The 16,044-nt window shown below is 39.2% G+C and overlaps 1 protein-coding gene across 2 annotated transcripts in view; it reads right to left on the bottom strand.

Moving 5' to 3' along the window:
• The window catches only part of LOC100560969 (kinesin-like protein KIF17), a 30,462-nt gene that overhangs the window by 3,643 nt on the left and 10,775 nt on the right, over positions 1 to 16,044 (bottom strand). For both annotated transcript variants that reach the window (XM_062977853.1, XM_016993075.2), the window contains 9 exons: positions 14,366 to 14,494; positions 13,421 to 13,498; positions 13,093 to 13,175; positions 11,557 to 11,682; positions 7,446 to 7,559; positions 7,064 to 7,194; positions 4,429 to 4,643; positions 1,988 to 2,068; positions 52 to 195 (listed from right to left, as the gene is read on the bottom strand). In XM_062977853.1, the coding sequence (XP_062833923.1) occupies positions 52 to 195; positions 1,988 to 2,068; positions 4,429 to 4,643; positions 7,064 to 7,194; positions 7,446 to 7,559; positions 11,557 to 11,682; positions 13,093 to 13,175; positions 13,421 to 13,498; positions 14,366 to 14,494 (1,101 nt within the window). The remainder of the gene's footprint in view (positions 1 to 51; positions 196 to 1,987; positions 2,069 to 4,428; positions 4,644 to 7,063; positions 7,195 to 7,445; positions 7,560 to 11,556; positions 11,683 to 13,092; positions 13,176 to 13,420; positions 13,499 to 14,365; positions 14,495 to 16,044) is intronic.

Here is a 16,044-nt window from a genome sequence, read left to right as displayed (position 1 = left end):
GATAACACTGAATTGCCAATGAAACCACTGGGGAACCAAGAAGCTTCTCACCTTCTCTTGGCCTTCCAGCTCCTTTTCCATACTAGAAAGCTCTTGCTGGATCAGGATTTGGTGTTGTTTTTGAAGATTCTGCTTCTTGGTTTTAGCTAGAGAAAATCTTGCCTTAATACCTTGGTCCTGTTCACTAGCCCAGCTCTGAAAGAAAGAAGCAGAGAGGGACAGTTCAAGTTTAAACTACAGTAGAGTCTCACTTATCCAACATAAACGAATATGTTGGATAATGAGGAGGCATTAAGGAAAAGCCTAACATCATGTTAGACAACAAATTTGGCAGAAAAAGTAGTTCTATACGCAGTAATGCTATGTAGTAATTACTGTATTTATGAATTTAGCACCAAAATATCACGATATATTGAAAACATTGACTCCAAAAATGCGTTGGATAATCCAGAATGTTGGATAAGCGAGTGTTGGATAAGTGAGACTCTATTGTATTGAAATTCAAGCACACAGTTTTCAGGGTTTTGGCTTCCTCTAGACAATAGAAACTAAGTTTATACACCCCACGCTACACAGGGAATATTTGTCCATGAAAGATGGGTACTTTTGTTTTCCTGCCAGGGTTCTCTCCTATGAATAAACAATTACCTGATATGCACCGTTTTTGCAATTGAAGCATATCTTGCTACCGAGATGGGAAAAGGTTTCACCAAAACATTATAACTGGCTCAAGATTCCTGCCAGAAAATAAATGGCAACCATATTATAAAGAAGAGGTGTGGTCCTCTAAATGTCTTTGGGCTACAAGTTCTGTGAAACTTCACTACTGACAGTGCTGGATAGAGCTGATAAGACTGAGAAGCAAAAACATCTGGAGGGTCATGAATGATGTGGAGATTTTCTGAATGAGGTGTCAACACTATATTCTAAGTGAAGCTTCAAAACTTCAGGCTTTCCAAGTAGAAATGGCCCTGTGCAGGACCAGGTCTCTAGAGTGATAGTCTTCTATAGTGAGTTGTTTGTCTTATGTAGCTTCTTCCTGGTCAGCAACTTGGCCAAACTGGATATTTGGGTTTCTGCCACCTTCCACAGAGAAATTTGTCAAATTAGCAGAAGAAAAGACTTTTCAGACACTATTTCTTACTGTACACGTTGAGGTAAAAATGTTGACTTGCCTATCCTACCCCGATTTTAAAATTAGAATGTATTTTCTCTAACAGCATCTCCTTACCAATATCTCCCTTCCAGATATTTTATATCCTCTGTCTGTAAAAACTAAAGGTATTTATACCAGATCAAGTATAGTAAAATTAACAATCATATTCATATTGATTTCAACATTGGTGATTCCCTTCAGTACTTTGTGTGGAAATATACCTGAATGTTGCATTTATTGAATTTATTTTTGAGAATCTTCTAAAATCCTTAACAGTGAGTAGTAGCCAATTCTTGTACTAGATGTGTTTTCAGGCCTGTTATCTCTTTCTCTTGATGTGGATCATTTTGTCTCTGCTGGCTCCATGGCTGATTCCCAGATTTCCCCCCATCATCAATTTGAATGCATTTTGTCAGATTTGGACCTGACAAAATGCATTCAAATGAGTTAAAACAACAACATGGGAGGCGATTTTTGCTCCCTCCCTTCAACATGCTGTGAGTTGTCTCAGAAGCGCCTTACCTCACTAGAGTGCTGTGCTAGCCCTGAGCAGGAAAGAGAAAGCAGAGGTAATTCCCGCACATATGATGTTGTTTATTTCAGACTGACATGAAATAATCCACTGGTGAAAAGTTTGTTTTTTTCCAAATGAAAAGGGTGGGTGCTTCAACAGCCGGAGAGAAAAGGGTGAGTAAACAAGACTGTATTTATTTTTCATCTCTTTGGGTTTCTGGTTACTGTGATGTGAAAAATGGATAGGGCTACTTTTGTTTATTGGTTCCACCATATCAGACAATAGGGGTGAAAAATTGAGATCAGGTACTTATGTACTTTGGCTATGAAGGAAGTATCTTTCTCCTTTATTTCATTTGCCGATTTCTTCTTTTTCTCCCAGTTTTGACTCTTCAGAACCTTGAAAACAATATAATCTATTAGCTTCAAGACAGGCTGCTACACATTTAACAATACCATCAAGATAATTATGTATTCTGTCAGAAGTAACCTGAGAACATATTGCAAGTCACTTCCAGTGTAAGAGAATTGGCCGTCTACAGAGACATTTCCCAGGGGATGCCTGGATGTGTTGCTGGGAGGCATCTCTCATGTCCCTGCAAGCTAGAGCTTACAGATGGGAGCTCACCCCATCTGTCAGATTCAAACCGGCAACCTTCAGATCAGCAACCTAACCTTCAGATCAGCAGTTCAGCCGGCACAAGGGTTTAACCCATTGCGCCACTCAATATACTCAATATACTATCAAGATGCCCCTTGTCTGTCTTATCCCTAAATAATTCCCCAACAGCTGGCATGAAAACAAATGGAAATAATCACTCTCTGTGTAGCTTTCATGTACCCCTGTTCCCCATGACCATTCTGTCTGTCCCTCACTGAAAAGTCACTTTATTCTGTTTAGTAATAGACAAAAAGCAGTGCAGACATACCAATGAACTTTAATTTTATCAATATTACTTAGGCTAAGTAAATAACTGTATGCAACCTCCTCAAGAGACATCCTTAAACCTAAAATATTTTTAAAATCCAATTTTTCATTTCTCAGCCCAGGAATAAAACAAGATTCAGATTTCATGTCATGTTAGCTTGAACTTGGTGGGGGTTAATAAGAAAGAGATTTGATTTTTTAAAAACAAAGTAATTACAGTATTAACATCTTATACAAATCTATAGTTTGACATATATATATCATACACATCTGGATGCCCCATCTCTAAAAAGACATTATAAACTTGGAAAGGTGCAGAAAAGATCAACCAAAGCAACAGGGCATTGGAACACCTACCATATATGGAGAAAGATCAAAGTGTTTTCCATACAAGCATATCTTAATTAATAAATTGAAACTAAAAATCAATAAAATGGAGGCCCATGAAAGGAAAAAAAATCATTTCTGGATGCACTTGGGGTGAAATGTTTAAGTAACTTATAGAAGGGTTTTTTTTTAAACCCTATTTTTAACTTCTACAAGGCACACCTGAGCTGGCTGTTTTATTTTGCATCTGCTTATTAGTTTGGGATTAAAAGTTTGCTGAAATGTGTTGAACTGCTTTTGTGGAGGATGTAAGAATGTATCTTTAATCTTTCCATGCTGTTTCTGCCTCTGAAACTAAATTTTCTGTCAAAGAAGTTATGCCTGGGAACATATCTACTGTACTTAATTCTGAGATATACCTGTCTAAGAAAAATGACTTTGTTGAGAACAGTAAAGGATTATACAGTTTACATGGTATAAATAATGCAAAAAGAATTGACTTTTGTCAGTTGTCTTCAGACTAGAAAGCAGAATATGGAATGTTGTTAATTGTCAGAACAAAGGGAAACATTTCTTCATTCAGTACATGATTCATGCATAGTATCTTCTACTTGAAAATGTGCTGATGATCATTAAGCCTAGGTACATTTACAATATGCATTTAGTGTTGTTGTTGTTGTTATTTATAGGCCACACCATTTCCGCAGGGCAGTGGTTTCCAACCTTTTTTTTTTTTTTTTTGACTAGGGACCACTCTCCAACATTAGTACCAAAAGAGTTATGAATCAGTTTTTGGTCAACTCTAGATTTAGTTTGGTTATTTGGGGTGTTGATTCAGAAAATTGCATTAGATACAGAATATATACCATCCAGTAGTCTACATCTGCTCACCCACAGAAAACCATATTTAATAATCTAGAGCTGATGTGGTCTATCCAATGCAATTTTCTGAATCAGCACCTCAAATAACTCCAGCAACCTGCCTAAAAACAAAGACACCAAGAAGAAATGTTTTTGGTTGTGCTGTGTTATTATCGATACTACCTTACAGTGAGGCTGCATACCGTATTTTAGTTCTTGTGGACCACAGGTTGGGAACCACTGCCCCAGGGGGACTCAGGAGGACTTTACTGCTGACCTAGAGTAATAACTCTAGGACAGCAGTATGAAATGCAGCATGATACTGAATAGAAAGTGTTGCTAGAGGTCAAACACGACATAGAATCACAGAGCTGGAAGAAGCCATGTGTAGCCTGAATGAACTGTGTGAAAGGCTATGTTTCACATCTATAGGGCCTACATTAGATCATTCTCTACTTATTCTTATGCTAAGTATTTGCAGGATTCTAGATTTAATCAGCCATAGTATTTCATAAATCGAAAATATTATATCTCAAATTTAGCTCTAGTTGCTCGAAAATTCTGGCACATTAGTTGCACAGCTAGGGCATTACTGTTCAGTATTTATAGTAAAAGGGTGATGCTATATGTTTAACGATATTACCTGTAGCTCCTTTATCACCTTTTCCAGTTGAATGATCTTGCTGTCCTGCTCTGTCCGATCACTGAGGAAGAGCTGGGCTCTCAGCTCTCCTATTGCTTCTCTTCGTTTCTGGGCTTCTTGAGTGGGATCCCAGTGGGTTGGTGCAACTCTTTTTGTTACGGTCCTCACTTGTTCTGTCAGTGAGATGGCAGACAGTATCTCTTTTCCGGGAGCATCTAAAAAGAGTGCAACACCCTTTCCTAAGATTCAAACATTCCCTTCAATATAGTACAATCTCTGAGTTTCTTAATCCATGGAATAATCTAGAAGGAGATGTCTAACTTCTTGTTCCCGTAAGAATATATCATTTGTATTTCTCCTAATAAAAAAATGTGTCCAGCTGCACCTCACAATAGGATTAGTGAACATTGTGCATAGTGAACATCCAGTCTTAGAGCAACAGTATTGCTTGCCTGCACTTAATATACTACATTTCTTCAATTGTAAGATGCCATTGATTGTAAGACACTCTAATTTCAGTACCACCATCACCAACAACAATACATAAGATGTACCCCATTTTTAGAGAGGTTTAAAGGAACTAAAGTGTGTCATAGAATTGAAGAAATACAGTATTATGATCGGTATTTGTTATACTATAAACTGTGTGAAATAGAGGATGCACTAAACCTTTCTAGGGTTAGTCATGTCTGTCATATAGTATGCCACAATAACATTTCTCAAGAAACCTCTATACTGTTCATCTGGGGATGCTATATTGGTAGGTTTTTACTTATACCGCACCACAAGGTTTTTCTAGCTGTCACAGTACAGAGACTTCTTCAGAAATTCAGAAATGTTCTCTGTCTAGAAGAGGGACAGGTAACCTTAACCAGGATAGAAAGAGCCTGGGTTTCAATGGAAGTTACTTTTTGTGTCTGAATGGAATTTAATTCTATTGCATGGATTTTATAACTCTATGTCTCCCAGACAGCCAAAAAGAGGAGTGGCTTCTGCCTACATGGCTACCCCCTGACCATCTTAACTGACGACAACAAACAAAATTTTGGCCTTTTTCTTCTCTTGTATGATTTCAACTCTCTTGCTTGCTTGATGAAAAGGCCAGTGAAATTTTAAAAGTTTGCATGATGTATTTTGTGCATTTTGTTGTATTTTGCAGTAGGAAAGCCATGATATTTGAGGAAATATACTCCAAACAGAACACTGGATATGGCAGTAGGCATCACCAGTGAACAACTGATTTCCTCCTGTCTTGGACTGTAATTCATTTTACATTTGGTTTATTTAGTATGTTTAATTTTTGTTAATGCTTTACACTCTCCTGCTAAATTCCTAAATGAAAGAGTTGGATGACACCCCAAGGGGCCCCATTTTCTCATCTAGAGTTCCAGGAGGAGACAGGCAAAGTGTTTTCTTCAGATGGGCTGTTGCATAGTAGCTTAAACAAAGTAGGAGTGTACATTCAAAACCATGTAAAGAGACACATTTCACAGTAGAGCCAGTAAATCTTTCTCAGAGTGGGGCTGATCACAGTGATTAATGCCATAGTTATATCCTGGCTGACTTGCTGTAATGCACTCTATGTGGGGCTGTCTTTGAAGATTGTTTGGAAACATCAACTGGTCCAAAGAACTGCAGCCAGATTGTTAACTGAAGATGATTACATGCAGCACACAACTCTCTTGTTCCAACGATTCCACTGGCTAGTAACTTGTTTTCCAGTCTAATTCAAAGTGTTGATTGCGATCTTTAAAACACTGTACTGCTCAGGTCCAGATTATCTGAAAGACCGCATTTTCCTATATGAGCCTGTCTGTAGTTTATTCCCAGGCTTTGGAACTCCTAAGGATAGTTAGACTGGCATGGTAAGACTTCTTTATTTTGCAGACATTTGAAAATTGCTCAAGTGGCTGGCCTTGCACAATGATGCTCTCTTATAGGACTGTATTTTGTCTGCTGATTTTTCATAAGTATATTTTGAAATTGGTTTTAATATTGATAGTTTAATTTTATTTTTAACTTTTATATTTGGTATATTTTTTTGCTATTTTTGAAACGATCGTAACACACTTTGAGTCCCATATGGGAGAAACACAAAATATAAATTGTGGTGGTTATGATGATGGTTGACAATTTTTTTAGCTTGTTTTATTGCTAACATTTTCATATTTCCTAATATTTAGAAATGAAAAAGCTCAAGATGTCAAATGGTGGGAGAAATCGATACTAGTCCAGAGCTCTATATGCTCGAGTCTTAAAACTCTGAATCCTTTTATATTCAATCATGCTGTTGGCTAAAAAGTTGCTATTTCCTTTTTTCTGAGAGATTTCTCAAATTTGCCAACAGTTATTTGGAAAAAATGTTGATCTCCAAGTTAAGAATAGTTTTATATCTTAAATATGTCTAGTATAGGCAGCTGATAATTTTGTTTCTGCTGATTTTGTGCAAATGTATTCATATTTACAAGTTGTTTCATATTCAGTGAGAGAACTTGAGGTTCCAAAAATTCATATGCAAGGAAGAGTAAATGTGAGATTGATTTTCCTTCCCCTGTTCTCAAGATACCCTAAAATCAAGGTAGAGAGATCCTTTGCCCTTATCAAGATCAAGGCAGCCATATAGACAATAACCAACCTGGCAGGGTCAGGCACAACAGCAGAAATGTAAGCGTATTATCTTCCAACAGTTGCTTCAAAATCCAAGAGAGAAATCCTGCTTCAGGGAGAAGGGACACAGCAGATGAAGCCCAAGAAAAAGGAAAAAAGCTGGACAGGGAAAAAAGTAGCAAGGAATAAGTCATCTTGTAACCACATGGGATATCTAAACACATGAAAGGTGTAGCATTAATTAGGCTGAGACATCAAGAGAGAATGAGTATTTGCCCAGACTTCAGAAAAATTAGTTTTTGGATAGCATTACCTTTGATTCCCCAACCATCTTAGCTAGCAAAAACAAAACTAGGAAATATAATCCAAAAATTCACTTTTCCAACCTCTGTTCAGAACTCCATACTCACGGATCAGTGGAAGACTGCTCATTTCCTCCAAGGAACTCAAAGATCCGGACAGTAGCACGCTGAAGTTCCTGACCCTCTGCCAGTTTTGTCTCAATGGTGATGGTAAAGAGGATGCTACATTTTAGCGAGAGAGGTAAGCAGTTAAGTCTGGGCAGTATATTGCTGTGTATTAAGTTCCCTGCTAATATCTCATTCTTGTATTGTACATATTAGGTAAGACAGCTGTTCCTCTTTGCAATTCAGCTTTTCTTTTTGACTCTATCATGATCATTTCTGTTACAGTTTTCATATCTGTCCCCACAGTGTAGTGGAATAGTAATAAGATGCGAAAGGGTAATATATGATGGCACATTTTCACAGAAGGGAGCTGTACATGTTACCATTGTTTCTGTGGTTACATCAGATCCATAAAATGCATGGCCCTAAACATGTGGGGAAAGAAGCATCTGTGCATATAGTTCTCTGTGTGTTGTAATTCAAGAAGGCTAAACCTACCACGGTAATGTACATGTTCCATGCACATTCTAATACAACAGGCCTTTGTGATTTGTTACTTGTGGTGCTACAGTTGAATTGGATCTGGAAGATTTAGCTCATGAACAACACAACTGCCAAAACTCTTAACTACTACCGCCAAGCAGAGTCACATTTCATAGATTCTGAAGAAGTTTTCTTGACTATCCTACTATATTTCTAAGCCCCATTCAAAGTAGGGGTACTTATCTTTAAAGGCTTAAACAGCCATGATCAAAAGATTGTCTTTCTCAAGATCAGCTTGCCTGTGTCTTAAGATATGCCAGGGAGACACATCTCCAAGTACAGTACATTCACTTCATTATGTGGCAACAAAGAGATAACTTTCCTGCTGGAGTGTCTCAATGTATGTAATATCCTTCCTCTAAAGCAGTGTGGTCCAACCTTTAGTTACCTGAGGGCCAATCAAATTTTAGTATAGGAATGTGAGGGCCAGAGACATTCCAGAAAGAAAACGAATTATATAATTAATATTGAATTACATAATTAAAATAGGTAAATGTAAAGGTTTCCCCTGACATTAAGTCCAGTCATGTCTGACTCTGGGGGTTGGTACTCATCTCCATTTCTAAGCTGAAGAGCCGGCATTGTCTGTAGACACCTCCAAGGTCATGTGGCCGGCATGACTGCATGGAGCGCCGTTATCTTCCCGCCTGAGCGGTACCAATTGATCTACTCACATTCACATGTTTTCGAACTGCTAGGTTGGCAGAGGCTGGAGCTAACAGCGGCCGCTCACGCCGCTCCCGGGGTTTGAACCTGGGACCTTTCGGTCTGCAAGTTCAGCAGCTCAGTGCTTTAACACACTTCGCCATCGGGGCTCCACTACATAATTAAAATATTAATATTTAATTACATAATTAAAATCTTTTCCAGTAAGAAGGGCAAGGGCCAACAAAAATGAATTAGTGGGCCGCATGCGGTCCACAGGCCACAGGTTGGACCACACTGTTCTAAAGCAAGGATAGGAATCTTGTTGGGCTGGAGTTTCCACTGGCCATAGCCATTGCTGATGGGAGCTATAGTTTAATAACAATGTAAAAGAGGCTACATATATTTGTAACCTTGTTACATCATGGGAGTTTTATTTTTACAAGGTCTTCAGCCTTCCCTGCCAAAGTGTGCTGGCATGTCACCAAACCACAGCTCCCAGGATTCAATAGCATTGAGTCATGCCAGCTAAAGTGGTGCCAAATTGCTTTAATTCTACAGAGTAGATGCACTCTTGCAAACTGGAGGCAGACTTACTCGCAGGTAAATCCCATTAAAATCAAAATTTCATTAGTATTTCAATGAGATTAACCCTTTGGGAGAGAATGGCCCCAGTTTTGTCTTTGCATGCTGAGAAGGAAAGCAATCCAATGATTGGGGGAGATATGGTTAATCATTTTCTTTTGTGGCAAGGAAGCACAGCCCGTAATAGATGTCCCATCTCCATCCCTGCTGGCTGAGCTGAGGTTTTTTTTGCACCGCACATTAACAAGTGAAAGCAACTGAAAAAAATATTCATGCAGTAAAAAAATGGGCTAGGAAGCCATGCTCCCTTCTCAGCCAAGACGGTTACCCTGGGAGAACCCCTTTTAGGACTGCTGGGTGCTGCTGGGTGCTTCAAAGAGCATTATTTTTGTGTTGTTGTTTTCTTTCACTGAGCAAAAAGAAAAGAAACTGGATATGGACTAGTCACCAGTTTTGGTTCTTTTTCATATCTGGGGGGAGGGGCGCTTTTTAAGGTCTGTTACTGCCTAGGAAGGGTTCCAGATTTTTTTGCGGGGTGGGGGAATTGGCTGCTAGACTTTTAGAATTTCACACCTGGCATTAGTCTTGAACTGGGACTTGTGTGATTAAGATTTTAACCACTGAACCAGTAGCTGATTGATCAGTTAACACATAAATAAATCTAAATGATTCAATATTTCTGTTCTACTTAGAATTGGCAATTTCATATAGACACTAGAATCCAATGAACATTCAACTCTCTGGATGAGCTTGGACCAGTCACTTTTTTCTGACTGATCTGTCTCATAGTGTTGTATTGAGGAAAAGAGCCACATACCCACCATTGAGCTCTTTGGAGGAAAGGCATGGTATAAACAGAATTAATAATACAATTCTTGGCAGAGCATGTGCTGAATTAGCACCTCAGCAGTTTTTAAGACTCCTTCCCGCAAGTGAAGGATGTCTGAAGGGAAGTCTGCTTACTGCCTGGTTCCCCTTTATTTTTACTGTCTAAGCAGGAAACCTTGAATAAGTCCCAGAAGTCAGACATGCTCCCAGAGCCAAAGCTCCTAGGAAAAGAAAAGAATGTATTTCCCACTGTGAGCTATAATAGGAATTGCAGTGGACTTCTCATGCATTGAGGGATATAGCTCTCTTGTTTTGTATGTGCATCCTGCCATGCGCCATTCACACTGCCCAAAAAATTCCTAGGTATGTAGGCAAAGGAAAGATAATCTCACTTCAATGTTACTTTACCACACAGGAAGGCCACAGTTCAATGCTGCAGCATCTTGGTTGCGACTTTGCACTGGGATTTCTTGTTGAACTAATTCAAAGAGGTGTGAAAAAGAGTAAGAAGAGCAGTGGTAGAGCATGCCATTTTATTTGACATGGCCATGGAGAAGCACTGGTAATCTCCAAGGCCACTTTTTGTGGAATGATATGCTGTGTAGGGCCCCCACAAACATACATACACCAAGAAAGCATTGGGGCCTGTCTGATTTTCTGGAGAGTTGTGCCAGCTGTTTTCATCCTGCTTACTGTAAGTGAGTGGAACAAAGCAATTCTACTGTAAGTGTCTTACCTTGAGGCAGCCCTGATTTTTCTGACCAGGACATGTTTGATGGCATCTTCGTCAGACTTCAGACTGGAGGCTCTCCAAGTGCAATTTAGTCTGGAGTTTGGCACAGCTTAGCAGATTTAGAATATCCTGCCTCAGAGACAAGGGCCCCATCTACACTGCCATATAATGCAGTTTCAGAATGCAGTTTAAATGCATTGAACTAAATTATTTGAATCTACACTGCCAGGCCCGTAGCCAGGATTTTGGTTCGGGAGGGGCTGGGATTTTGGTTCGGGGGGGGGGGGGGGGGGCTGAGTCTGAGTGAGAGAGGATTTGCCCTAGCAAACCTTTTGTATCGTTATCCCAATACCCCCATGCATATGGGATATATTGAGCATAGTGATCAGATCATGATATGAATAAACATAACAGTTTAAATAATAAATATAAGTCCTTTTCGCGGACCACCCTGAGAATTTCAGGAGGGGGGGGCTGAAGCTCCTCAAGCCCCCCCCCCCCCCAGCTACATGCCTGTACACTGCCATATATTGCAGTTAAACTATAGTCTGAAACTGCATTATAGATGGGGCCAAGGTCTCCAATACGTCTCAACAATATGAATGGACAGAATCCCGTACAAAGCTGGCTGCATGTGTTCAGTTCAAACTGGTGTGTTCCATGTCAGTGTGGTGCTGAATCCACTCTGTTTTACTCCACTGAGACGGGACCACCAGACACTATAGATGTCCTGGTTTCTTCCCCTTCTAATTACTTCCCCCGCCTTCCTGTAGCCCTTACATGGTATTGTGTGACTTTTGAAAAGATTGCTCCAAACAACTGTGGTACGCTGAGACTCCACAGTGATAGAAGTGAGTGGCAGCTTGTGAATCAGTCACAACAATTTCAGTTGCCTCTTTCACAACCCTAAAGAGAGAAGCAGAGATTATTGACAGTGCTGATATATTTAGCTAAGGTATAAACATAAAGTGGGTGGTCTGAAAAGGTTGCCTTTTAAACACCTAGTCCTGTTCACATCTTCTGTTATCACATTTCTCTTTCCAGGGCTTTAGTTATGGAAAGGCAGAACTTGTTGGCCTAGATTCCTTAATATCCCTAATTCAGATGAGCAAATAATTTTCATAGCACACTGGTTGTGACATTCTTTTATTTCTTCATGTCTATTCAAGGATATATTAATCTTTCCACAAGCTACTCTTTTATATGTGCAAACCAAGCATTAAAATATTTTCTAAACCATTAAAATCCTGTTCTCTAGCTTACATTGTTCTTTATCAGACTAGCTTTATAACACCAGCCTGTTATGATAAATAGAAACATACTGGTATGGAAAGAGTTGTCTTCACACCTTATCTCCAATAGCATTATGGTACTACTGGTGATGATTGTTCCCACAGTAAGTCTTATGCACTACTTTACTTGATCCTATATTCCTATCCATGTCTGTCCTACTTAGCATGTGTATGTTACAGTAGAGTCTCACTTATCCAACACTCGCTTATCCAACGTTCTGGATTATCCAACGCGTTTTTGTAGTCAATGTTTTCAATACATCATGATATTTTGGTGCTAAATTCGTAAATACAGTAATTACTACATAGCATGACTGTGTACTGAACTACTTTTTCTGACAAATTTGTTGTATAACATGATGTTTTGGTGCTTCATTTATAAAATCATAACCTAATTTAATGTTTAATAGGCTTTTCCTTTATCTCTCCCTATTATCCAATATATTTGCTTATCCAACATTCTGCCGGCCCAATTACGTTGGATAAGCGAGACTCTACTGTATTTAATTACACTTCACAAACATGCAGTTTTGATGCATCTTGGAAATGAAGGGTAGTGTCATAATTGCAGCCCACCATGGCAGTGCAACTGCCCAACGATGGTAAAATAAATTTTAAAAGGAAAAGAGACCCTGGGGAATAGAATAAAATAAATGTTGTACTTGTATACCACAATGCCCTCTTTGGATGCCATACATAAAGTGACTTAACTCTGTTTCATAACAGGGAGGAATAGGATCCACACCATCACACCACAAACAATAGTTGAATAGCAGTGATATTGGAGCCATTAATGGTTTTTCCTTTCAGTGAAATGATACATTCTAACAATGATGGAAATGCAGTGGAAAAGACACATAATTGTGTGATAGGTCCTAGCCAAAGAAACTATCATCCTGCTGCAATTGTGATTTATCACCCTTGTGTGATAAACCCTTAGATCCCAGATTATCTGGAATTCATTGTGCTACTATTTCCTTTGCTTATCATCAAACACATAGAAACACTAGAGCCAGATGCTTACAGTCCCAGTGGAGGAAGATCCATCACCTGCAGGGCTGGGTTTTCTGGATGAAGCAGGTCTTTGGCCTGTCCATCTGAGTAAATCTAGAAGGAGGTAGATGCAAATAATGGGAGATCTGAAGACTGAAAATAACAATTACGATTATATGGGGATAACTATCGTCATTTAGGTAGAAAATGAGAACAAAATAGTTATAGACCATATAGCATTCATATGCTTGGGATGGTAATCCCATGGGTCAGAGTAGTAACATTGTAAGGTCTGTTTTATCTTATAGAGAAAAGTACTGGATACATAGCTCTCAGGTCATCCTGGCACAGTTGCTTACCTGAACAAAGCTGATGGTTTTGAGAAACTGAGAATTATTGGGGGGAGAACTGGATTCTTGGAACACATATTCTATTACCTAATGACAGATAGGAGAAACAGAAATACCAGTATATGACAAACCAAGGTGTACTTGCTATATGTAGTTCTTCCGTTCTGTTTTCTATGAAATGGTTGTCCTTCAGTTTATTATTAGCAAGCATACAGAGAATGACAGGGTGTCAATCATTGCAATCTAGTATTTTTGACCTCATCTACTAGTTGTCTTGATATGTGGTGTAATAAAATGGAAGTCTTTCATTTGTGGATTGACAAAACACCATTAATGTTCTTGCACACAATATTTGGACAGTGAGGTTAGGTTAATGTGCTTGACTATGTCCTTCCTGGCCACACTGTCAATAGTTTTTCTTCTCTTTGTACTTTGAAACCACTAGATGGGACTGCTGTGATCAAAATAAAGGGATTGGAGCAGATATTATTTTCCACTGCATTGTGTTTGATCTCCATCTCATCAAACTCCAAGGTGAATTGTGTTCATAGTTACTTTGGCCAGTTCAGTTCAGCTTTCTATTAACAAACTGGCTTCCAACTATCTAGTTATGAACTGTGTTAAGCCCGTCCATGTATGTAGAAACATAACCTACAGGTGAGGCTACACGAATCCTTATCAGCTTGGTTGCATCTGTTAGATTTTGCGCTCTGCTAACATAGCTCTCAGAACTTTCGGAGTTTATCACCACCACCGCAATGAAGTGCTAGGATAGGGCTTTGCAAAAGATTGCTGACATATTTCAGAATCAGTAACAAAGTTGTCACTCTCTTATTATGGGGGAAATGTCTACATATAAATTGATTGGCCAAGGTGGTAGATCCTATATGGAAAAACAATTGCTGTTATTTGATTCTGTCGCTACTTAATTCTGCAGCTAAATTCTCCTCTTACCTTCTGGACTAAGTATTGGATTTGTGCCTGAACTCCACAGTGATGAGTATCATACACCAGCAAGGATGCGCTGTAGCCAAGAGACACCATGGCCATCAGAGGTTGCAGTTGTTCCAGGAAGAGCTTGTCCTAGAGTGGGGGACAAAGATGCTATCTTGAATTAACAGCTCCTGGAGCTGGTCCAGCACCCACATCTGGTACAGTCAGGCAGACACCCAAATACCCATAACGAATGCTGGCCTTGTCTTGTTAAAAAATAGATTTACATGTTCTGTCAACCAGCACCATAAACCATTAGACAAGGCAGCCACAGCCATCATCTTCCTTCTCTGTCTCCATACATCTGTACCCTGTACTGTACCCCACTTATTCAACTTCTGTGTACATGCCTTTGTACACGTTTCAGATTTCAGAATCTTCAGAAAGGAATTTGAATGGAAATATTCTTCCCCAAACTAATTTTGGAACTAATTAAAATATTTCAATACGTGCCAAATTTGAGTGAAACTGTTGGCACATCTATCTTTGTTACCAGGAAAACAAACTTAAAATAGGGTACAAGGATCTTCCCCCAAACCAAGAAATGGCTCAGATTTTTGAAATCTCCTTCTGTGTTGCTGATGGTCAACCTATTATTATAGTCACTGTCTGTGTCTTGGATTTTTTAAGGGTGACTATAAGCAGCGACAGCTGGCCAGCAAAGAAGTGAACCAAAGCTGAGCTTTAATCTGAATTTTAAAGGAGTTATCCAATCAGTTGTATCTATTTTTAGAACAGGGATGAGTACCCTGAGAAGTTCCTTTACAGTAAAATGGAGAGCAGCTATGGCTGATACAAGAGGAAGAGCTGGAAGATAAAAGCCTATGAAAGTTTCATTTCTTTGTTTCGCATAGTAGTAGGATTCAGGGTTTCTCAATGAAAGAAACCAGGAGGATATTCAGAGCAGACCAAAGGAAATGATTCTTCCCAGAATGTGTAATTAATTGGTTGCTATATAGGACTTATGATGATCTCACCGATTTCAGTGGCTTTCTAGGGGATTAGACATAGGTAGAGGAGATGTCTATCAATGGCTACTTAATACAATGGTTGTATTGTGCTTTTTTATTCAGATGCAGTGTGCCACCAGATACCAGCGGTTGGGAACAAGTACATTGAAGCCTCCCAGATATACATGGTAGACCACTATGAAAAGTGGAATTAAAGACTACTTAAGTCATTGGTCTGACCCAGGAGGTCTTTGCTTAACTATCATCCCCACTCACATTGCCATGGCAGTTCATGAGATTCTTGGTTTCTGCTCTCTCTCTGGTCCATAAATGTATTATACTAGATTTGAATGCGATTTGAATGCGATTTCTGCTTCTTGGCAGGGGGTTGGACTGGATGGCCCATGAGGTCTCTTCCAACTCTACTATTCTATGATTCTATGATTCTATGATTTCATCGTATAAAAATCACATACCTCCCCCCCATTTAAAATCAGAAATCCCAGCAGGGACATGCTGCACCCATTGACACATTCTGACTTACCAATTTTGCTGTGATGTCCCCAGTGCAGTGCCCATGAGGATAGTAGTGTGTGTGTGTTTTATGACTGGCCACACATAGCATTGCAGCCATTTTTGAGAGGGCAAATGGAGCTTTGTCTGAAATTTTTGACTCTGTTCCCTGGTTTA

The sequence above is a fragment of the Anolis carolinensis genome, chromosome 4 (assembly GCF_035594765.1).
Source record: "Anolis carolinensis isolate JA03-04 chromosome 4, rAnoCar3.1.pri, whole genome shotgun sequence".
Lineage (NCBI taxonomy): Eukaryota > Metazoa > Chordata > Lepidosauria > Squamata > Dactyloidae > Anolis > Anolis carolinensis.
This window is presented reverse-complemented; position numbering and strand designations above follow the sequence as displayed.